The sequence below is a fragment of the Myotis davidii genome, unplaced genomic scaffold, assembly GCF_000327345.1.
Source record: "Myotis davidii unplaced genomic scaffold, ASM32734v1 scaffold54, whole genome shotgun sequence".
Lineage (NCBI taxonomy): Eukaryota > Metazoa > Chordata > Mammalia > Chiroptera > Vespertilionidae > Myotis > Myotis davidii.
In genome coordinates this window covers 4,673,450-4,690,901 of record NW_006287915.1, presented here as the reverse complement: position 1 = coordinate 4,690,901, position 17,452 = coordinate 4,673,450, and the positions used below count along the sequence as shown (strand labels likewise).

At 40.3% G+C, this 17,452-nt stretch overlaps 1 protein-coding gene across 3 annotated transcripts in view; it reads right to left on the bottom strand.

The window, feature by feature from the left end:
* Positions 1-16,054: 16,054 nt before the first annotated feature.
* ZFC3H1 (zinc finger, C3H1-type containing) overlaps positions 16,055-17,452 on the bottom strand; it is a 65,407-nt gene continuing 64,009 nt past the window's right edge. For all 3 annotated transcript variants that reach the window (XM_006759738.2, XM_006759739.2, XM_015561342.1), the window contains 2 exons: positions 17,057-17,119; positions 16,055-16,927 (listed from right to left, as the gene is read on the bottom strand). In XM_006759738.2, the coding sequence (XP_006759801.1) occupies positions 16,790-16,927; positions 17,057-17,119 (201 nt within the window). In that variant the 3' untranslated portion in view covers positions 16,055-16,789. The remainder of the gene's footprint in view (positions 16,928-17,056; positions 17,120-17,452) is intronic.

Here is a 17,452-nt window from a genome sequence, read left to right as displayed (position 1 = left end):
ATGGAGATAAGAAACGCCCTAACCTTTGTAATAGAAATTGACAGGATTAAAATCAACTGTTATAAATACGGATGTAACAAGACAATAAATGCCAGAACTCTGGAGATCCAGACCAGAACTTGGCTGGAGATCCTGGCTAGGCTGCTGATCAACTGAACGCTGTCTCCGTGTCATTCCTTCTTCGCCGACTCCGTCTACACCTTTGGGGACCCTTGGACCTGCTGGGGTTGGACCCCAGCAGCAATGGATTTCAGTTTTTCCTCTCAACGTATTTGCTTTTGGGTGCCCAAAGTTAGGAACATATCCTGGAAGCCCACCCCTTTCTCTCACACTCAAGAAAAGAAGTCAGTTAAATACTTTTCTAGCCCTGCTGGTGTGGCTCAGTGGTTGAGCATCAATCTATGAACCAGGAGGTCATGGCTCTGGGCAAATGCCTGGGTTGCGGGCTCTATCCTCAGTAGGGGGCTATGCAGGAGGCAGCCAATCAATGATTCTCTCTCATCATTAATGTTTCTATCTCTCCCTCTCCCATCTTCTCCGAAATTAATAAAAATATTTTAAAATAATGTTTAAAGGGGAAATAATCCACTCAAATTTATTTATTTAAAAACCCTTAAATTCTATTGCTTCATTAGGAAAATCTAGCTGTACTACACCTCACACCAAACACTGCTCTATTAAGTGTCTACTAAAGGCTCTCCACTACAATACAGAAAATCAGAATGACTGGAATTACACCCACAAATAAATAATCTACAGTGAAAAGGAGAAAAGATATATAATAAACACTGACTGACTTATGAGCAGCAAAAACAAAAAACAAAAACAAATCTAAAGAACATAAACTGGTGGGCTAGCCTAGAGTAAGTGGTTAATAATTTTTTATGCTTTCAAAAATGGACTCATTCGGTCAACACCATGACTATCATGGGCAGTGTCCTCTGCACATGGGATAACAAGACAAGGTCTGGAATTTGCATTCCAGTGGATGAGAGATAGACAATAAGCAAATATAAATAATGAAATTCTGAAGGAAAGATGAAGAAAATGAATCTGAATGGCATGACCGTGATAGAGATGTTACTTTAGATACAGACGTCAAGAAAGATCTCTCAGGAAAGGCACCTGCTAAACTAAGATCTTATTCAAAAAGGAGCTACCTTTGCTTTAGCGTTCAACCAGTTCCATCAATAAAACTCACCATTTTTAGCCCTTCTATTCATATTTCACCTACAACAAACTGTTTTGAGTGGCATTTTAACGTACAAATATATTAAGTGGCTATAACACATGTTTTTTTCTCACAAGTGTTACTGGGGAAAACCATTCTTATACGAAATAGAAAATATCTTTTCATTTTGTTTTGGCCAAAAATAGAAAAACATGGCAGTAATAGGTAATAAAATTAGCAACACCCTGTTCATTTAGAACTAAAAAAGCTCTAACATCTGAAAAAATGAGTCTTGTGGTTTTTGTTAATCTGCTCATTATTTGTAGCTCAGGGGCCTATTAGCTTTGATGGGGCTCACTGGGCTCATTCTAGCTCCATTCGTGCTCTTTAGAATTCAGAAATTTTATTTTACAGTCAACTTTGTCAGGAAAAGAGACTATCTCCCTCCAAGCCACTAAACACCAACAAATTTCTCCCTTAGGCTACAGAGGCCCGAAAGTACAGTTAGGTTACGGTAGCGTTTCCCTGTAAGTGAAGGGGTTGGGGGATAGAGCCGGCAACCCAGGCATTTGCCCAGAGCAGTGACCCCCTGCTTCAATGTCCTTTTTGTGAACATTTCTGAAGATATTGAACTCAGATTCTACACTGACTCATTCTACTCAAACACACGTTCTAGCATGTTTGGCCCTTGAAGCCAACTGGGTGAGAGAATAACAAAGCTTTAGCTTATCTGGATTCAGAAACTGATGGAAAATAGATGTGATGAGCCGGGAAACATTATGGAATATGGGTTTCTCCAGCTCTAGTCACCTGAGGACATGACTTCTGTTCTGGTTACTACATTTTAAGTGGGACGTGAAAAACATGTCCTCCATGAGGACAATGAGTCTAATGATATTGGGTAGGGAAATAATAACTCACCAAAAAATAATTGAGAAAAACCAAAATGTTCCACCTGAAGAAAAACAGTCTAAAGCAGTGGTTCTCAATCTTCTGGCCCTTTAAATATGATTCCTCATGTTGTGACCCAATCATAAAATTATTTTTGTTGCTACTTCTTAACTGTAATTTTGCTACTGTTATGAATCATAATGTAAATATCTGATATGCAGGACGGTCTAAGGTGACCCCTGTGAAAGGGTCATTTGACCACCAAAGGGGTCGCGACCCACAGGTTGAAACCGCTGGCCTAAAGGAAAACATTTGAAATATTTGAATAATTGAAATTTACTTAGTGCCTTCTTAAATACCAGTCCATAGCAGACCAAAGAGTAAAATGGTTAAGCCCAAGGGTTTGCTACCAGACAGACCTGCGTTCAAATCCTGGTTTTATTACCGCCTTACTACCTACTACCTACCCAGCCTCAACTGTCTCCCATGTGAAAATACCACCAGTCTCATAGGGATGGGAGTATTAATAACTCAGTGTATATAAAATTCTCATCACAGCACCTGGAACACAGTAAATATTTAATAAATGGTTTCTGGTTTTGCCCTTTCTCCACAACCCTATGACATGAGAGAAGCAGGACTTGCCATTTTGCAGATGAAGAAATTGAGAGTGAAAGTGATAGGTGACATCTAAGGTCAAAGATGAGGAGCTAGGATTAAAACTTGGGTTTTATTTAATCGAACTTGAAAGGCAGTCATGGAATAAGCTGAATTACTCTTAGTGAACAAGAACTAGTTGGCGAACGATTCAGAAAGACAGAGGTGAGCTTAATCTAAGTAAGATTCATTCGTCAGATGTCTTGGATACCAAAGAAAGTCCATTATAGTGAGTGAGAAGCCAAATCAAATAATGGCTAACTTCTCAATTCTCAATGTTTTAAATGAATTATTGTGTTAGTCTCCCTGAAGGGTGTGATATTGTGATTGATAATAAGAAATATATATTTGGTGTTGGTCCCCCTTCATGGCACAGTGCTCCTACAATCCTTTGAATTTCCCAAGTGATGAGAGCCTGGAAGGTGTCTCTTGTTATGATAATGAGGTGAATTTTGGGAAGTCCCAAGGTCACCTAAGGATTGCCAGGGAACCACCATGTGTTTAGAGGTTGGAACTTTCAGTCCCACCCCCTCCTCCATTCATCCCATCCCACCCCCAACCTCCAGGAAGCGGAGAAGAGCTGGAGATTGAGTTTAATCACTGTTAGCCAAGCTTTAACCATTCAATGCTGTGTAATGAAGCCTCCATAAAAAACTAAAGCAGAGAGTTTGGAGAGCTTCCTGGTTGGCGAACATGTGGAGATGAGAGAAGTGACACGCTTGGAGAGGGCATGGAAGCTCCTTGCCCTTTCCCCATACTTTGCCTTATGCATCTCTTCGGTTTGTTTCTGAGCTATATCCTTTTTATAATGTGGTAATCTAGTAAGTAAAATGTTTCTCTGAGTTCTGTGAATCACTCTAGCAAATTAATTGAACCCAAGGAGGGGGTCTTTGGAACATCCACCTACATCCAGCTTGTCAGATGCACAGGTAACAACCTGGGACTTGCAATTGGCATCTAAACAGGTGGTGGGAGGAACCACACATTGGAATTAGTGTCAGGATTATAGGAGAAATTTTAGAAATTTAGTAAATTGCTGAGAAAGGCAATAAAATCTTTTTTTAAAAAATATTGGCCAAGTTTTGTTTTGTTTTTATTGATTTCAGAGAGGAGGGGAGCGGGAGAGAGAGAAACATCGATAAGAGAATCATTGATCAGTTGCCTCCCCTAATGGGGACCAAGCCCAAAATCCAGACATGTGTCCTGACTGGAATAAAACTGTGACCTCCTGGTTCATGGGTCGATGCTCAACCGCTGAGCCACACCAGCTGGGCAAAGGCAATAAAATCTTAAATCAACATCATGAAAACTAGAGCACATAGCACATAGCTGTGTGTCATGATGGGCATTCAGTCAGTCCATTCAGTGACGATGAAAGATAAAGACTTGTGCCTTAAATTTGCCCCTTCTTAGAGACTTCAGCTCTTGACCACCTCTGACTCTTCCCTAAAGCTACTGAAGAAACACTATCAACTCTCCAAGGTTATATTGTTACTGCCAGGGTTGCCAGCGCAATTGGACCTTGGTTCTTGAGTTCAGCAAAAAGAATTCAGAGGCAAGAACTCAAACTATAAAGGAAAGTTTAGCTGGTAGTTGTGGCTCAGTTGTGAACATTGACTTATGAACCAGGAGGTCACAGTTTGATTCCCGGGTAGGGCACATGCTCTGGTTGTGGTTTTGATCACGAGTAGGCAGCCAATTAATGCTTGTCTCTCATCATTGATGTTTCTATCTTAGCCCTGGCTGGTTTGGCTCAGTGGATAGAATGTTGGCCTGTGGACTGAAGGGTCCTGGGTTTGATTTCCGATCAAGGGCACATGCCCTGGTTGTGGGCTTAATCCCCAGTGTGGGGTTGGCAGGAGGCAGCCAATCAATGATCCTCTCTCATTATTGATGTTTCTATCTCTCTCTGCCTCTCCCTTCCTCTCTGAAATCAATAAAAATATATATTTAAAAAATAAAACAACACCCTTTTAAAAAAGAGATAGGGAGAAAGTTTACTTAGAAAGTCATAGAGGTTGTAGAAGTGAGCCAGCCAGGTTGGGTGGGCTCAGGAAACAAGTTACAGAAGCAAAAGAAGGGCCATTGGAGTTTAGGAGAGAGAAAGGCAAAGGCAATTCACCTGGAAGAAGTGTAAGGGTTTTAAAAACTGGGAGTTAGGGAGGTATTAGGGGAGAATCTCAATAAAATATTCATCAGCTTTATGCTGATGCACCAAAATGAGATTTAGTCCCCTAACTTAATCTGTCATTGGGTGTGGTTGGCACAAATGCCACTAATTGGAATTCTGGTTTCTGTCTTCCAGAGTAGGGCAATTTAAGCTATTTATTTACCCTCTGGTTGGAGAGAGGTGTCCTTAGTTAGGGAAGATAGGATTTTTTTTTTTTTTTTACTACATGGCTGTAAACTGCTTGGCTATTTAACTATCTGTCTCAGTTTCCCTATTCCACTTTTCCTGGCTTACTAGTATGTCTCAATAGTGGGTTTAAAGTCTATTCTTTCTGTTGCTATCTCTCCCCAGGTAGTGAGAGGGGAAGATAAAGGCCAAGGAAGCTCAGGAGTCACAGCATAAAGTCACAGAATGTACCAGCTCAAAGATCATGGATAGCCAAGTTGACAAGTCACTTGTCACTTTTTCTCTTTAGCTGTTTTTAAGTCCTTATTCGTCTGCCTCTCACTCCACTTTGTGTCTTTCTTCTTCCCCCTTTTGAATTCCAGGCTATAGATATTCGAATACTGAGGTGACATATTCAGTAACTGATTAGTTAGGCTTCCTTGATCATAAGTAATGAAGGAGAGTGAAGAGTAATTAATTGGAAAGGCACACATGGCAATAAGAACAAGAGTCTCAAGGGAACGTGGGGACAGGAAAATTGACCTAGGGACCTTAGTGGGGTGTTAGAAGTGGAAGGCTCTCTAGGAATGGAGTGTTTAATTTATGGATCTCTCACCCCCTGAGTGACCCAGTTTTTCTTTGTTTTTGCTTCGACCACTTCTATTGCTACCAATGACCATCTCTATTCTGTAACTTTTCTCTAACTCATAGCTTTATAACTTGGTATTATTCATGACTTCAGTCCACTGTCCCCTCAAAGGGACCAAACCTACCCAAGGTTTCACTTTAGGACCCTCACTTACTACTATTGCCTTGCCTTTTTGTGTAGCTTCCACTCCAACTCTAGAAGGGAAAAAATTAGATTGTTCATTGTCCCTGTGGGCAAGGCTTTGGGGGATAGGCCATCTCAGGTCACTGCCCAGACAATGGATAGGCTATCTCTTGGTCACATGACTCCATCTGATTCATTTACTGATGGTGGTAAGAGGGAGAAGTCAGGGTCACATGGTCAAAACCCTGACCATCTATGCTTAAGGAACCAACCAGGGTCACCTCCCTCTCAGGCAACCATGGGCTCTTGAATTGGCCTGTTCTGTATACGTGACTAATTTTGATTTTCCTTACCAAGGGAGACAGATTGGAGGTACGTACTTGTCCAGCCCAGTCACGCCCCATATTTGTAATTGTTTCCCAGCCACAACTCCTGTTAAATTCTCCTTGGCTTAAACCAGATCAATCAGATACTCTTGCTAAAGGATTTGGAATTAGCACACTAAAACAGTCTAAGTCAGATGATGATGGGATGGGTGCTTAAACTGAAAGATCAAACAGAATTTTGGCTAGCACTGACACCATGAAAAGCCAAAATTATATGTACATTTAAGTTTTGAGAGGGCCTGGCCAGATAGCTCAGTTGATTAGAGCATCGTCCCAGTCAGGGCACATAAAAGGTTCAATCCCCAGTCAGGGCACATACAAGAATCAACCAGTGAATGCAGAAATAAGTGGAACAACTAATCGACGTCTCTCCCCTCCCATTCCTCTATCTCTTTAAAAATCAATAAATAAAACTTAATAAAAAATAAAATTGCAAATCACTAGCAGGCTGGCAGACTTCAGCTGTGGCAGCATGTTGCGCTAAGCGGTCTAAACGGGTCTGCCCGGCTCGAGCACAGCGCCTGCTCCCCTCCCAGCGGAACAATTACTGTGAAAACGTCGTCCTGAGTGAGGAGGAAAGGGAAGATGGCGCTTTCACCAAATGCCAGAAGAGAAGTAACTGACGAGCCACATTCCAGGTAGGAAGCGATTGCAAAATCAACCAATGAATGCATAAATAAGTGGAACAACAAATCAACAAATCTGTGTGTGTGTGTGTGTGTGTGTGTGTGTGTGTGTGTGTATTTCTCTCTAAAATCAACTAAAAAATTTTAAAAGCATCTACCAGATTTTTTTTTTTTTAAGTTTTGGGAAGCAGAAATAGCCACACTGTAGAGAAAAACAAAAGATGTAGCAAGCAGAAAGGAGGCAAGCAATTCCATGAGAAATGGACTTTCTGGAAAGTTCTATTTCCTAGGTGGCCTGGTCATGCTTTTTGTCTTGTTCTTAGAGATCTCCATGTTGATTGTTATATGTCTTCAACTGACCCCCTTTTTCACGCAAGCTAGTGTGAAGGGCTTTTTGTTGAGGTTATTGTCACTCACAAGCAAGCCCTTTCTAACTAAAATGCCTACCTCCGGACACAGCCTCTATAATCCTCAGTAACCTGCCAAGGTCAAAATACAACATTGCTGAAAGCTCAAACCTCATATTGGATTTGAAAGGTTCCAATAAACAGCACCTTTTCTCTTGGCCTGAATTCTAAATAAGTGAGAAAAAAAGTAAGGCAGAGATGATCAACCTAACATATTTTCTAATCATAAACTTAACATTGCAGACTGTGGTTTAAACACCTCAGCAAGCGAGCTTTCCAGAGTCAGCCATATTCTTTTCTAAGGCACTGCAGCATTGGATGACCACAGCCTCCCCACATGAGACCAAGCTCTCTATAGTTACTCCATGGAGCAGCAGAATTGGTTCCTAGTTCCAAAATTTTTTTAAAAGCTTTATTTTTTAAAAAATATATTTTTATTGATTTCAGAGAGGAAGGGAGAGGAGAGAGAGATAGAAACATCAATGATGTGAGAGAACAACGATGAGAGAGAATCATCCATCTACTGCCTCCTGCACGCCCCCTACTGGGGATGGAAGCTGGTACCCAGTCATGTGCCCTGATCGGGAATTGAACCATGACCTCCTGGTTCATAGCTTGACACTCAACCATTGAGCCACACTGGCCGGGCCTACTTCCAAATTTCTAAAAAAGGGAATAGGGATTACCCAAGCAGGCCAGATGCCTCTCCCAAACTCACTAATAAGAACTATCATTCTTAGAGGCATTTTGTTGAGCAACTACATTAATGATTTTCTAAGTCTGGTCCCTAGGAAATTGTTAGAAATTCACATTCTCAGGCTTTACTCCAGACCTACTGAATCAAAACTCTGGAGATGGAGCCCAGCTGTGTGTGTGTTTTAATGAGCCAGGGGAGCCCTAACTGGTTTGGCTCAGTGGATAGAGCGTCAGCCTTCAGACTCAAGGGTCGCAGGTTCGATTCTGGTCAAGGGCATGTACCTTGGTTTTGAGCACATACCCAGTAGGGGATGTGCAGGAAGCAGCTGATCGATGTTTCTTTCTCATCAATGTTTCTAACTCTCTATCCCTCTCCCTTCCTCCCTGTAAAAAATCAATAAAGAAATGTATTTTTAAAAAAATGAGCCAGGGGATTCTGATGCAAGCTCAAGTCAGAGAAGGACTGCATTCTACTGCCACAGGAGTTTGGTCTTAATGGGGAATTGAGCTATCACCCCTAGGGCAAGGGAGAACAGAGACAAAAGAAAAAGTAGTAATCCTGAGAGTAGACAAAAGCAGAGTGGTGGAGGCAGTCAGGAGAAAATTTATATTCAAATTAAAGAAAAATGAGTGAAAATGTTGGCTAAAGCATTGACTAAGAAATATTTATAGAACTTTGTAGACATCTCCATCCTGTTTACATTTTTCTACAATTTGTGTAGTACACATTTAGATTAATTCAATCATTTAGTAAATATGCACTGAGTGGTTCCTTTGAGGAGGAATACCACATAGTGGTTGAACATTCAGATTCATAGGTCAGGTGGCCCAAGTTCAAATCCCAGCTCTAACCCTTGACAGTTGTGTTGCTGGGAGCCGGCCCATCCTTGCTGTTTCAAGGGACCTGGCATATATGGCATACTGTTCTTAATATGTTTGCTCACTTTCTTGGTGCTGTGTTTTAACCAAGGTCACCTCTCTGAGAAAGGTTGTTTCCCCAGGTAGGGATTTTCCCCTGAAGTTAGGGAGGGAATAAAGCCCAACTAAGTGTCAGGCGGGTATTTAATCACTTTATCTACAAACAATCACGATTAAGCTACATAATCTTTACTCCCTGGAATGGAGATAAGAAACGCCCTAACCTTTGGAATAGAGATTGATAGGATTGGAATCAACTGGTATAAATACAGATGTAACAAGACAACAGGACACAGAACTTAGATGAAGATCCTAGAGACAGAACTTAGAAGACAGAACCTACACAGAACCTAGAGCCAGAAGAACTTCGCTGGAGAGAACATGGCAAAAGATCCTGGACAGAACCGGGCTACAGAACTTGGGTGGAGAACCTAGACAAATCCTGGCTGAAGAACCCAGCGACAGAACCTCGCGACCGAACCTGGCTGGAGAAACTAGCAAGAGAACCTGGACACAGAACTTGGCTGGAGATTGTGGCTAGAGATCCTGGCAAGGCTGCTGATCAACTGAACGCTGTCTCCCTGTCATTTCTTCTTCGCCGACTCCGTCCACTCCTTTGGGGAGCCCTGGACCTGCTGGGGCTGGACCCCAGCATTGTGTGACCTTGGGCAAGTTTCTTCCCTTCCCTTCCTCAGAGTGCTCATCTATAAAATGGTGTTAATAAAATACCCATAATATACTACATCCATCAACAAAGTTCATTTTCCAATTAACTGTAAAAAGAGCAAAATGGAGCATAGAGATTAGAAAAGGTCTTTTCATTGAAGAGATTTGCAGGTCATGTGTGTCTGATACTTATCTAACTCCTCAAATTTTAAAACTCTATTCCATAGCTTGACATTTTGGTTAAAACTTGCTAACCACTGAGAGGTTTACTGGAAGCAACAATAAGCATGTGGGCCACAAAAAGGAGGAAGAAAATATTTTTTTTTCAATTTTAATAGTTTATGGACAATGGGATGTAAAATGGTTTGTTGGGTTGGTTGCATGCCTGATTCAGTGTGGGGCATTGCATAAAGATGTCCAGAGCTGATTAAGAAGTACGTGGCATCACCTGAAGCAGAAGGGTGCAGTCTCATTTCAAAGGGCATTGGTACCCAAGTGATGGAAGGTTATTTCACTACCTGAAGGCCTATTGATAAAATGAAGATTTTCATGGTTCACCATTAGAAAGTTTCTTTAGAGATAGAACAAGCAAGGTTCCAGGCACTAACCTCACCTATATTGTTTACTAGTCCTCTATTTGATGGTAGTGTGGCAGAGATGTTTAGCTATTCCTAAATATGTATTCTGTCCTTCATTCTGGAATTTTTATTGTCTACATAGACACCCAAAATAAAAACATTTCCCAGCCCCCTTTGCAGTGGCCAAGTGTCTGTGTTCTGAACAATGGGACAAAAGCAGATGTGACATGTTTAGTTTGTTGGAAGTACTTTTAAGAGAGGTCTGTCCTTGTTTTTTCTTGCTGCTAAATGGAATGTGAACAAAAGGGTTGGGACTGGGAACACCATCTTGAGTCATCAGGATCACCACCTAAAGAGAGCTGTTGTGCAATTTAGGAAAAGGCCCAACCTCTCGGTAGAACTTGGGGCCCAGGTAGTCCCTTTGAGTGAATTTTTTTAAAGGCCCCACTTCCTCAAGGCCAACTCAACCAGTGCCCTAGGATACCTGATATGCTGATCCTGGGCTCAATTTCAGTTGCTACAACTTCAGCTTTTTGCCCACGTGCAGGACCTGAACAGCAGAACCACATGTGGCAGCACTCTTGAAAATGGAGATCACACAGGACAGAGCACAAGACAGACAAGACAGTTCCCAGGTCTCATCACCATGGAGTGCCCTACCAGTCAGCCCTAGCCCACCTACTTGGATTTATACTTGAGAGAAAATTCTATCTTGTTTAAGCCACTGCCATTTTCATTGCCAACATAGAGGCTCATTTGCAACATACTGGAAGCCCTGTATTTTACTCTTGGCTATTTTGACTCATAACCCTTCTTTCCCCCCTCCTCCTACTAGATTACATTGCTTTTATGAGTACCACATTAATCAGTCATTCAAAATGAATACTACCAATTATCCTCTGCTCTGCATTCTGTGATTTTATCTTTCCACCACTGGGACCAGAGTTTCTGCCAGGTTGGCCTCATTACAGTAAAATCTTCACATCGATTCCTTCTGACTTAAAGACCATCTGCTAATGGACAGTTCTGTTATTTTGGAGAATAACACCAGGGATGATTCACTGACTTTAGATGGCAGTGTTCTCTGTTGTTTCTTTATGTTTGCTTGTTGTGTTTCTTAATTAGACAGCAACTCATTCATGCTTGAGCATTGTTAGGGTCATATGCTCCAAATGATGGTAATGAGATTATGTCCAGAAAAAGCAACTATCATTTTGTAGCATATCTTTGCCCTCAAAATTTTGGAAAATGACCTGAAACTAAAAATATTACTTATTTTTTTAAAGATAACTTCTATTATATGATCTCTCAACACCCCTGAGGTCAGTGCACATATTTCCATTTTGTAGATGTGGAAACAGACAAGGAGCAATGAAATGGCCTGCCACAATTACACACCAGTTAGTGGAGCTAAATCTAAAATCCAGATCTTTTAGATAGGTGTTTTCATTACTCACATTGGTTCACACTCCTTTTATTTCCTGAAACTATTTCTTTGTAGCTCCATTTCAAGCCAGCAGGAAGTGCCAACCGTACCCACAGGCAGTCTCATTTTTAACTGTACAATGTGCCAAGTTGAGTGTTTGTTTTGGTCTTGGCAGCAGATGCCCTTATCTCCATTAATGCAAACAGCTCCCAGTCCCCTATCACTCTTCCTAATTGGTCCACCTCCCTTAGGCTGTTGGCTATCTTTCTTTCATGAAGTTTACATCACTAGGTAAAGAACACTTGCAAGATTTAAGCTGCTTGACTGACCAAACATAGTAAACCCATCTTTGATTTTGACTGAGTAGATCATCTTGAAGCTTTCAAATTACCAAGTAAAGGGCAAAGGCAGTACATTCTTTTAGAACAGCTGTGCAAATAGTTTTCATGTTTGGATTTAGGCTTTTAAATTCATAGAATATGGCCCTTGAAGAGTCATATTCATTTATACTTTGGGTGGCCTCCAAAATGTATGTCTTGCACAGTAGTAAAATATTCATTGTTCTATGCCATGTGTGATACAACTGACTCAGTTTTAACATTCTATTCACTATCTTCTATGCAATGATCTATTTTTACATTGAAGGAAAAAATCCAGACCCATCAGTCTCATCACTTGACCAAACGGATTGGTCCCAGAAATTGTTTTTATTTTTTAAATGATTTTATTGATGTTTTTAGAGGGAGACAGAAACATTGAAACATCCATCAGCTGCTTCCTGCACGCCCCTATTGGGGATCAAGCGTGCAACCTCAGGCATGTGCCCTGATCTGGAATCAAACCAGCAACCTCTAGGTGCACCAGTCGATGCTCAACCACTGAGCCACACCAGTTAGGCTGAATCTTCTTTCTTTTAGAAATATATTTTTATTGATTTCAAAGAGGGAGAGGGAAACATCAATGATGAGAGAGAATCACTGGCTGCCTCCTGCACATGCCCTGACCTATGAGGTCATGGTTCAATTCCTGGTCAGGGCATGTGCAGGAGGCAGCCACTGAGCCGCACTGGTTGGGCTGAATCTTCTTTCTTGATGAAACCAGGAAGCACATGTTCCTATAAGCTCATGCAAATTTTTTTGCTTCCAAACTGAACGTTTTTACTCCTGGCATTACTGAGTTCCACATTAAAAAATGTCTAGTGCTGGGCAAAAATGTCATTTGGAAAAATCAGTTTAAAGCGTTGAAGACTGGGCCATCTCTAGGTAGATTCTACATTAATAGGAAGACATGACTCTTAAAGACAGTAATAGACTATAACTTGATAGCCTTAACTGGGACTGAAACAGAGCTCTGCTAAAGTTGTTGATATTAGTACATGTTAAAAGTAGCATTTTATTCATGCATTACCCCAGAAGTTAGGGGGAGAAAGAAAATTAATAGCAGCCATTAGATTGCTACTAATTCCAATCAGACTGTCCACATCAAGGCTGCTTAAACTGGGCCTGATATGAATGACTCCTACTCCATCAGTCTCATGCGGACTTACAAGCACAACATGCCCCAAGAGGTCTCCCTTCTGGACAGATGGGGCTGTTGTAGAATTTTGAATGTCTTACCTGTCATCATGTCTAACAAACTGTCAGTTGTGAATGAATTTTCACAAAGCCAAAGAAGCTTTGGGGAAGTCTGTACAAGTTTCTAAACATATGCAAACCATTCTACAATACTCAAATTTAAGTGGCAAATAGTTTTTGAAAGGGGTATTACTGGCTTCAATTTTTCCTCCTCCTATTTTATGTTTTAGGCAATAATTCACTTTCATCCAATAAGACTTTCTCAACCTCCTACCGATACTTGGAGCCCCTTTGGAGATGCTTCCTTGGCATGTATTCTTCTGTTCTTACATTTGGGGACCTTTTTATTCATCTTTGTATTGAGTGTGCAGGAGAGCTCAAATTCATTCTGGAATTTAAAAATGCCTGATTGTCCACTGTGGGAATTCTGAAAATGTGTTGTGGAGTCCCTCTTATGAAGGCCACTAAATAAAAAGTGGAGACAAGTCCTATAGTCATTTTACCATCTATGAAAGACAGATACAGCTTTCTATTCAGTACTTTAAAGATGTCAGGGAGAGAAAAAAATTAAAAACTTCACATAAATTGCAGATATCTCAATCAAGTACTATTCAAGAAGCACTGCATAGCTATTATTGAGGAAGCTGACATGAGTGACAGAAGATCGGGATGAGGGCAGAATAGGGCAGCATGTCCTTAGGTGGTCCTTCACTGACCCCCGAAATAGTAAACACACAATTGAAAAATACCTATAGGAAGTGAGGGGACTTGTAAATCATGAGTGAAAAAGAAACACTATCAAATGTTCCTTAAAAACCTGCCTTTTCTTAAATAGTTCTTGTTCCAAAATGCTCTACTATTATCACTGTTAATTTGTACTGAGGGTCATAATCCTCAAACCTGAAAGGTCATTAAAATTGTATTTCCCCATTCTTCCCCCACACTATTAGCACACAGACTCGAAAGCAGACTTAAGGAAGTTATGACTTATCTGTGAACATGAGACAGCTTTAAGCAACAATATTGGCCCTGCTTTGTATTATAGCCACATGTTCCTACTTTTTCAACAACCTTGAAAAATAAATATTTGAACTACAATCTTCAATAAAGTCCCTCTACATTTGTTGTCAGCCTTAATCACCTTTTGCTTGTCTGCTCAGTGCTTTTAGCTCTTAGATGTTGCACCTGGAGATTCCAGCCTGCTTTATGAGGTAGGTTTATATGCCCTTTAATTGAAAGCAAACCGCCTTAGATAATCCAGTGACAACAATGTTACAAGGTCCACTTTCCGTTAAAAAGCAAATAGAAATATTAGGCTGTTCTCTAAAATGAAGAAAAACACATGAAAATACACCACAATCTTCCTTTATCAGAGATAAACCCCACAGTCTAAAATGCCTCTTTTATGCTTTTTCTCCCCCGTGGAGAGTGGTGGAGTGCAAGGGACTGCAGTCCTCAATGACTAATCTTTTCTTACTATGACATTGCTCTGCCCAAAAAAAGACTTTAGTCACATCGTATGTTAAACATTGTATTCATGCTACTACAATGACTGTACCAACTTTAACCCCAAGTTTTATTTAATATTGTAGTTATTACTTGTTGAATATGGAAGAATGACAGAAATATAAGCCTCATTCCTAAGCAGTGTTTGTTACTTTTCTGTGTAGGTTAAAGTGAGTTTGTGAAATGACATAGAAAAGGTGACAGAAGAGGCATCTTTAAGGCAATGTAATTTCTGTAAGATAGCTTCATGATTTTAAATAGCAATATGACAAGTGGTCAAAACTGAAACAATTGGTTAATATATGCTAGGGGCTCTGTCTGCATGATTATGTACAGCATGTGAACACCGCTGGAATTGTTACATTGCACAGCTTGTATGGCTGAATTAGGATTGTAAGTACCAATGAAAGTTATTGTTTTTAAAAAGGGCGAAAAGTTGCTGCCGATGGAATTGTTGAAGAAACAAATGGAGGTTTTAGAATATACAAAAAATCAAAACTTATTACTATCTCCAAAAACTTGAGATTTCAGCCAATATCAAAACTGTTAGAATATGGGGGAAACAGACAAGAAATATTTTTCCAAGTACCTAACAATGGCTTTCAAATAATAAGAGTTGGAAAAGCATTCAAGGTTAAATAGTAAATGCATACAATGGAGAAATACCCCTTTGGGATTACCATCTTCCACCCAAATGTCTTTGGTTTTAGAGAAAAACAAATTAGCTTCTTTTTGGTTTAATGAGACACACTAGATAAATGGGTTTCGTTCTTGACATAACCAAACAGCTCTTACTAGCTAAATATACACTGTCTGGTAGTCGCAGAGAAGGGCCTCAAACATGGTTTTATTTTGACTGAGCATCATACAAATGTACAGATGTACAAATTTGCCTAGTATTTCCTGGAGCTGTTACTCTGCAATAGATTGCATTGTAGCCGTAGGACCAGATTTGTTACAGTTGTGTGTGTGTCATTAATAACTTTTCTAACAGAGTGCAAAAAAAACCCAATATTGGCTAAAAACAAAACAAAAAGCAAGGTCTCTTTTATAATTTGGTCAAATTAATATTCAATATAAGACAGCATGTCACTAAGCAAATTATTCAAACTATAGTGGGGAGATATTTTCTAAACACTGTGGTCTTAAGAACAAGGAATTTAATGGTAGGGCAAACCTATCTGTTCACTGTCCTCAAAACAGAACAAGACCAGAAAAGAACAGATTTGGAAGTGACTTTATGGGGAAGCAGGTTCAAAATAAGAAAATACTGATATAGTTATAGGATATAACTGCCTATCTCCTTCATCCCTTCCCACAAGGGTGTGAAAAGTGAATAAAGACAGCAACATTTTTTAAAAAGTTAAGTTATATTAAAAATATTTTGTTTATAAACAATTTTAATACTACAACGTATTTCAATACAAAGCAGTTCAAAGATTAACTGTTCTTTAAACTGTTAAACTTTATTATAAATTAAAATTTCATTACAAAAAAATTGCACATAATATTTGACCACTCTTAGGTTCTGATGCACTGGTATTTGCAATCGTTTCTTTAATCTTCAAGTTAAACAGTCTCGGCAAGGAGTCCAGAACGTAGAAAGGGCAATAAACAACCCTGTTAGAGCATTCAAGTGCAACTAGCAGACTTGTGGCCATGGCAGTTACACTTTCCTTAAGATGGACTGCTTAAGTTAAAATCCTGAAATGAAGAATCTCAAAAGGTTTAAAGAGGAAGAACTAAAAGGGACTGCCTGCTTTTTACTGTAAACACAGCCCTGGAAATTAAATCCCAAACAAGAATCTCTCAGGCATCAGAGTGTCAAGTGAATCAGGACTAGCACAACATAAAAGGGGAAAGTAAAAAATAAAAACAAAAACAAAGCAAAATTAAAATATATGTCAGTCACTTTGAAGAACTATACTTACGTACATGATGTTATGAGAATCTGGCAGGGCCTAGAGGCAGACCAACACGAAGTTCATTTATCCAACCGAAGAGGGTCATGTTCATTGCTTCCGATTTTGAGGGCAGGATATTGTAGGGGACTTGATATGATCAGTAATGCTTGTCTGCATTACACAGACCTTAGCCAGGGATCAGCCTAATCTTGAAGGATCATTCAAATAATTTTGGCAATTATTATAAGGACTTAGAACTGACTGTGCACCCAGTGTTCAGTGATTCTTGCTTTCTGTTTTGTAACTGTTTAAATTTAAGAGCTCATTTAGGCTGACTCCAATCTCTTGGCACTTGGAAACTAGTTTTCTCAGGTTATCAGTTTTACCTCCTTCTGAAGCTTCAAACAAGAGTTGCTGTAAAAGACAGGGAAGCATAGAAGTAAGATTTAGCTAGATTCTGAGCATTACCACATCAATGGATATGGCACATGCAGAAAATTTATAGGAAAACTTCAAGGTGAAATAAAAGATAAAAAGCATTACATCTTTCCACAGTGATGCACAAAGAGGTAACTTCTGTAAGGCTCTCTGATATAAACGGTGGACCTATAAGATAGATATACACACAATTCCATCAGGAAACATGGTGAAAAACACCTTCATAATTCTATTTGAACTATACTTATTATTATTCACTAGGGGCCCGGTGCACGAAATTAGTGCGGGAGGGGGGGAGGGGAGAGTGTCCCTCAGCCCAGCCTGCCCCCTCTCACATACTGGGAGCCCTCAGGCGTTGACCCCCATCACCCTCCAATCGCAGAATCGTCAGGCCTGGGCAGGGGACCCTCATTTCCCCCCATCACAGGTTCTGCCCCCAGCCCAGGCCTGATGCCTCTGGCCCAGGCGTCAGGCCTGGGCAGGGGACCCTCAGACCCCTCT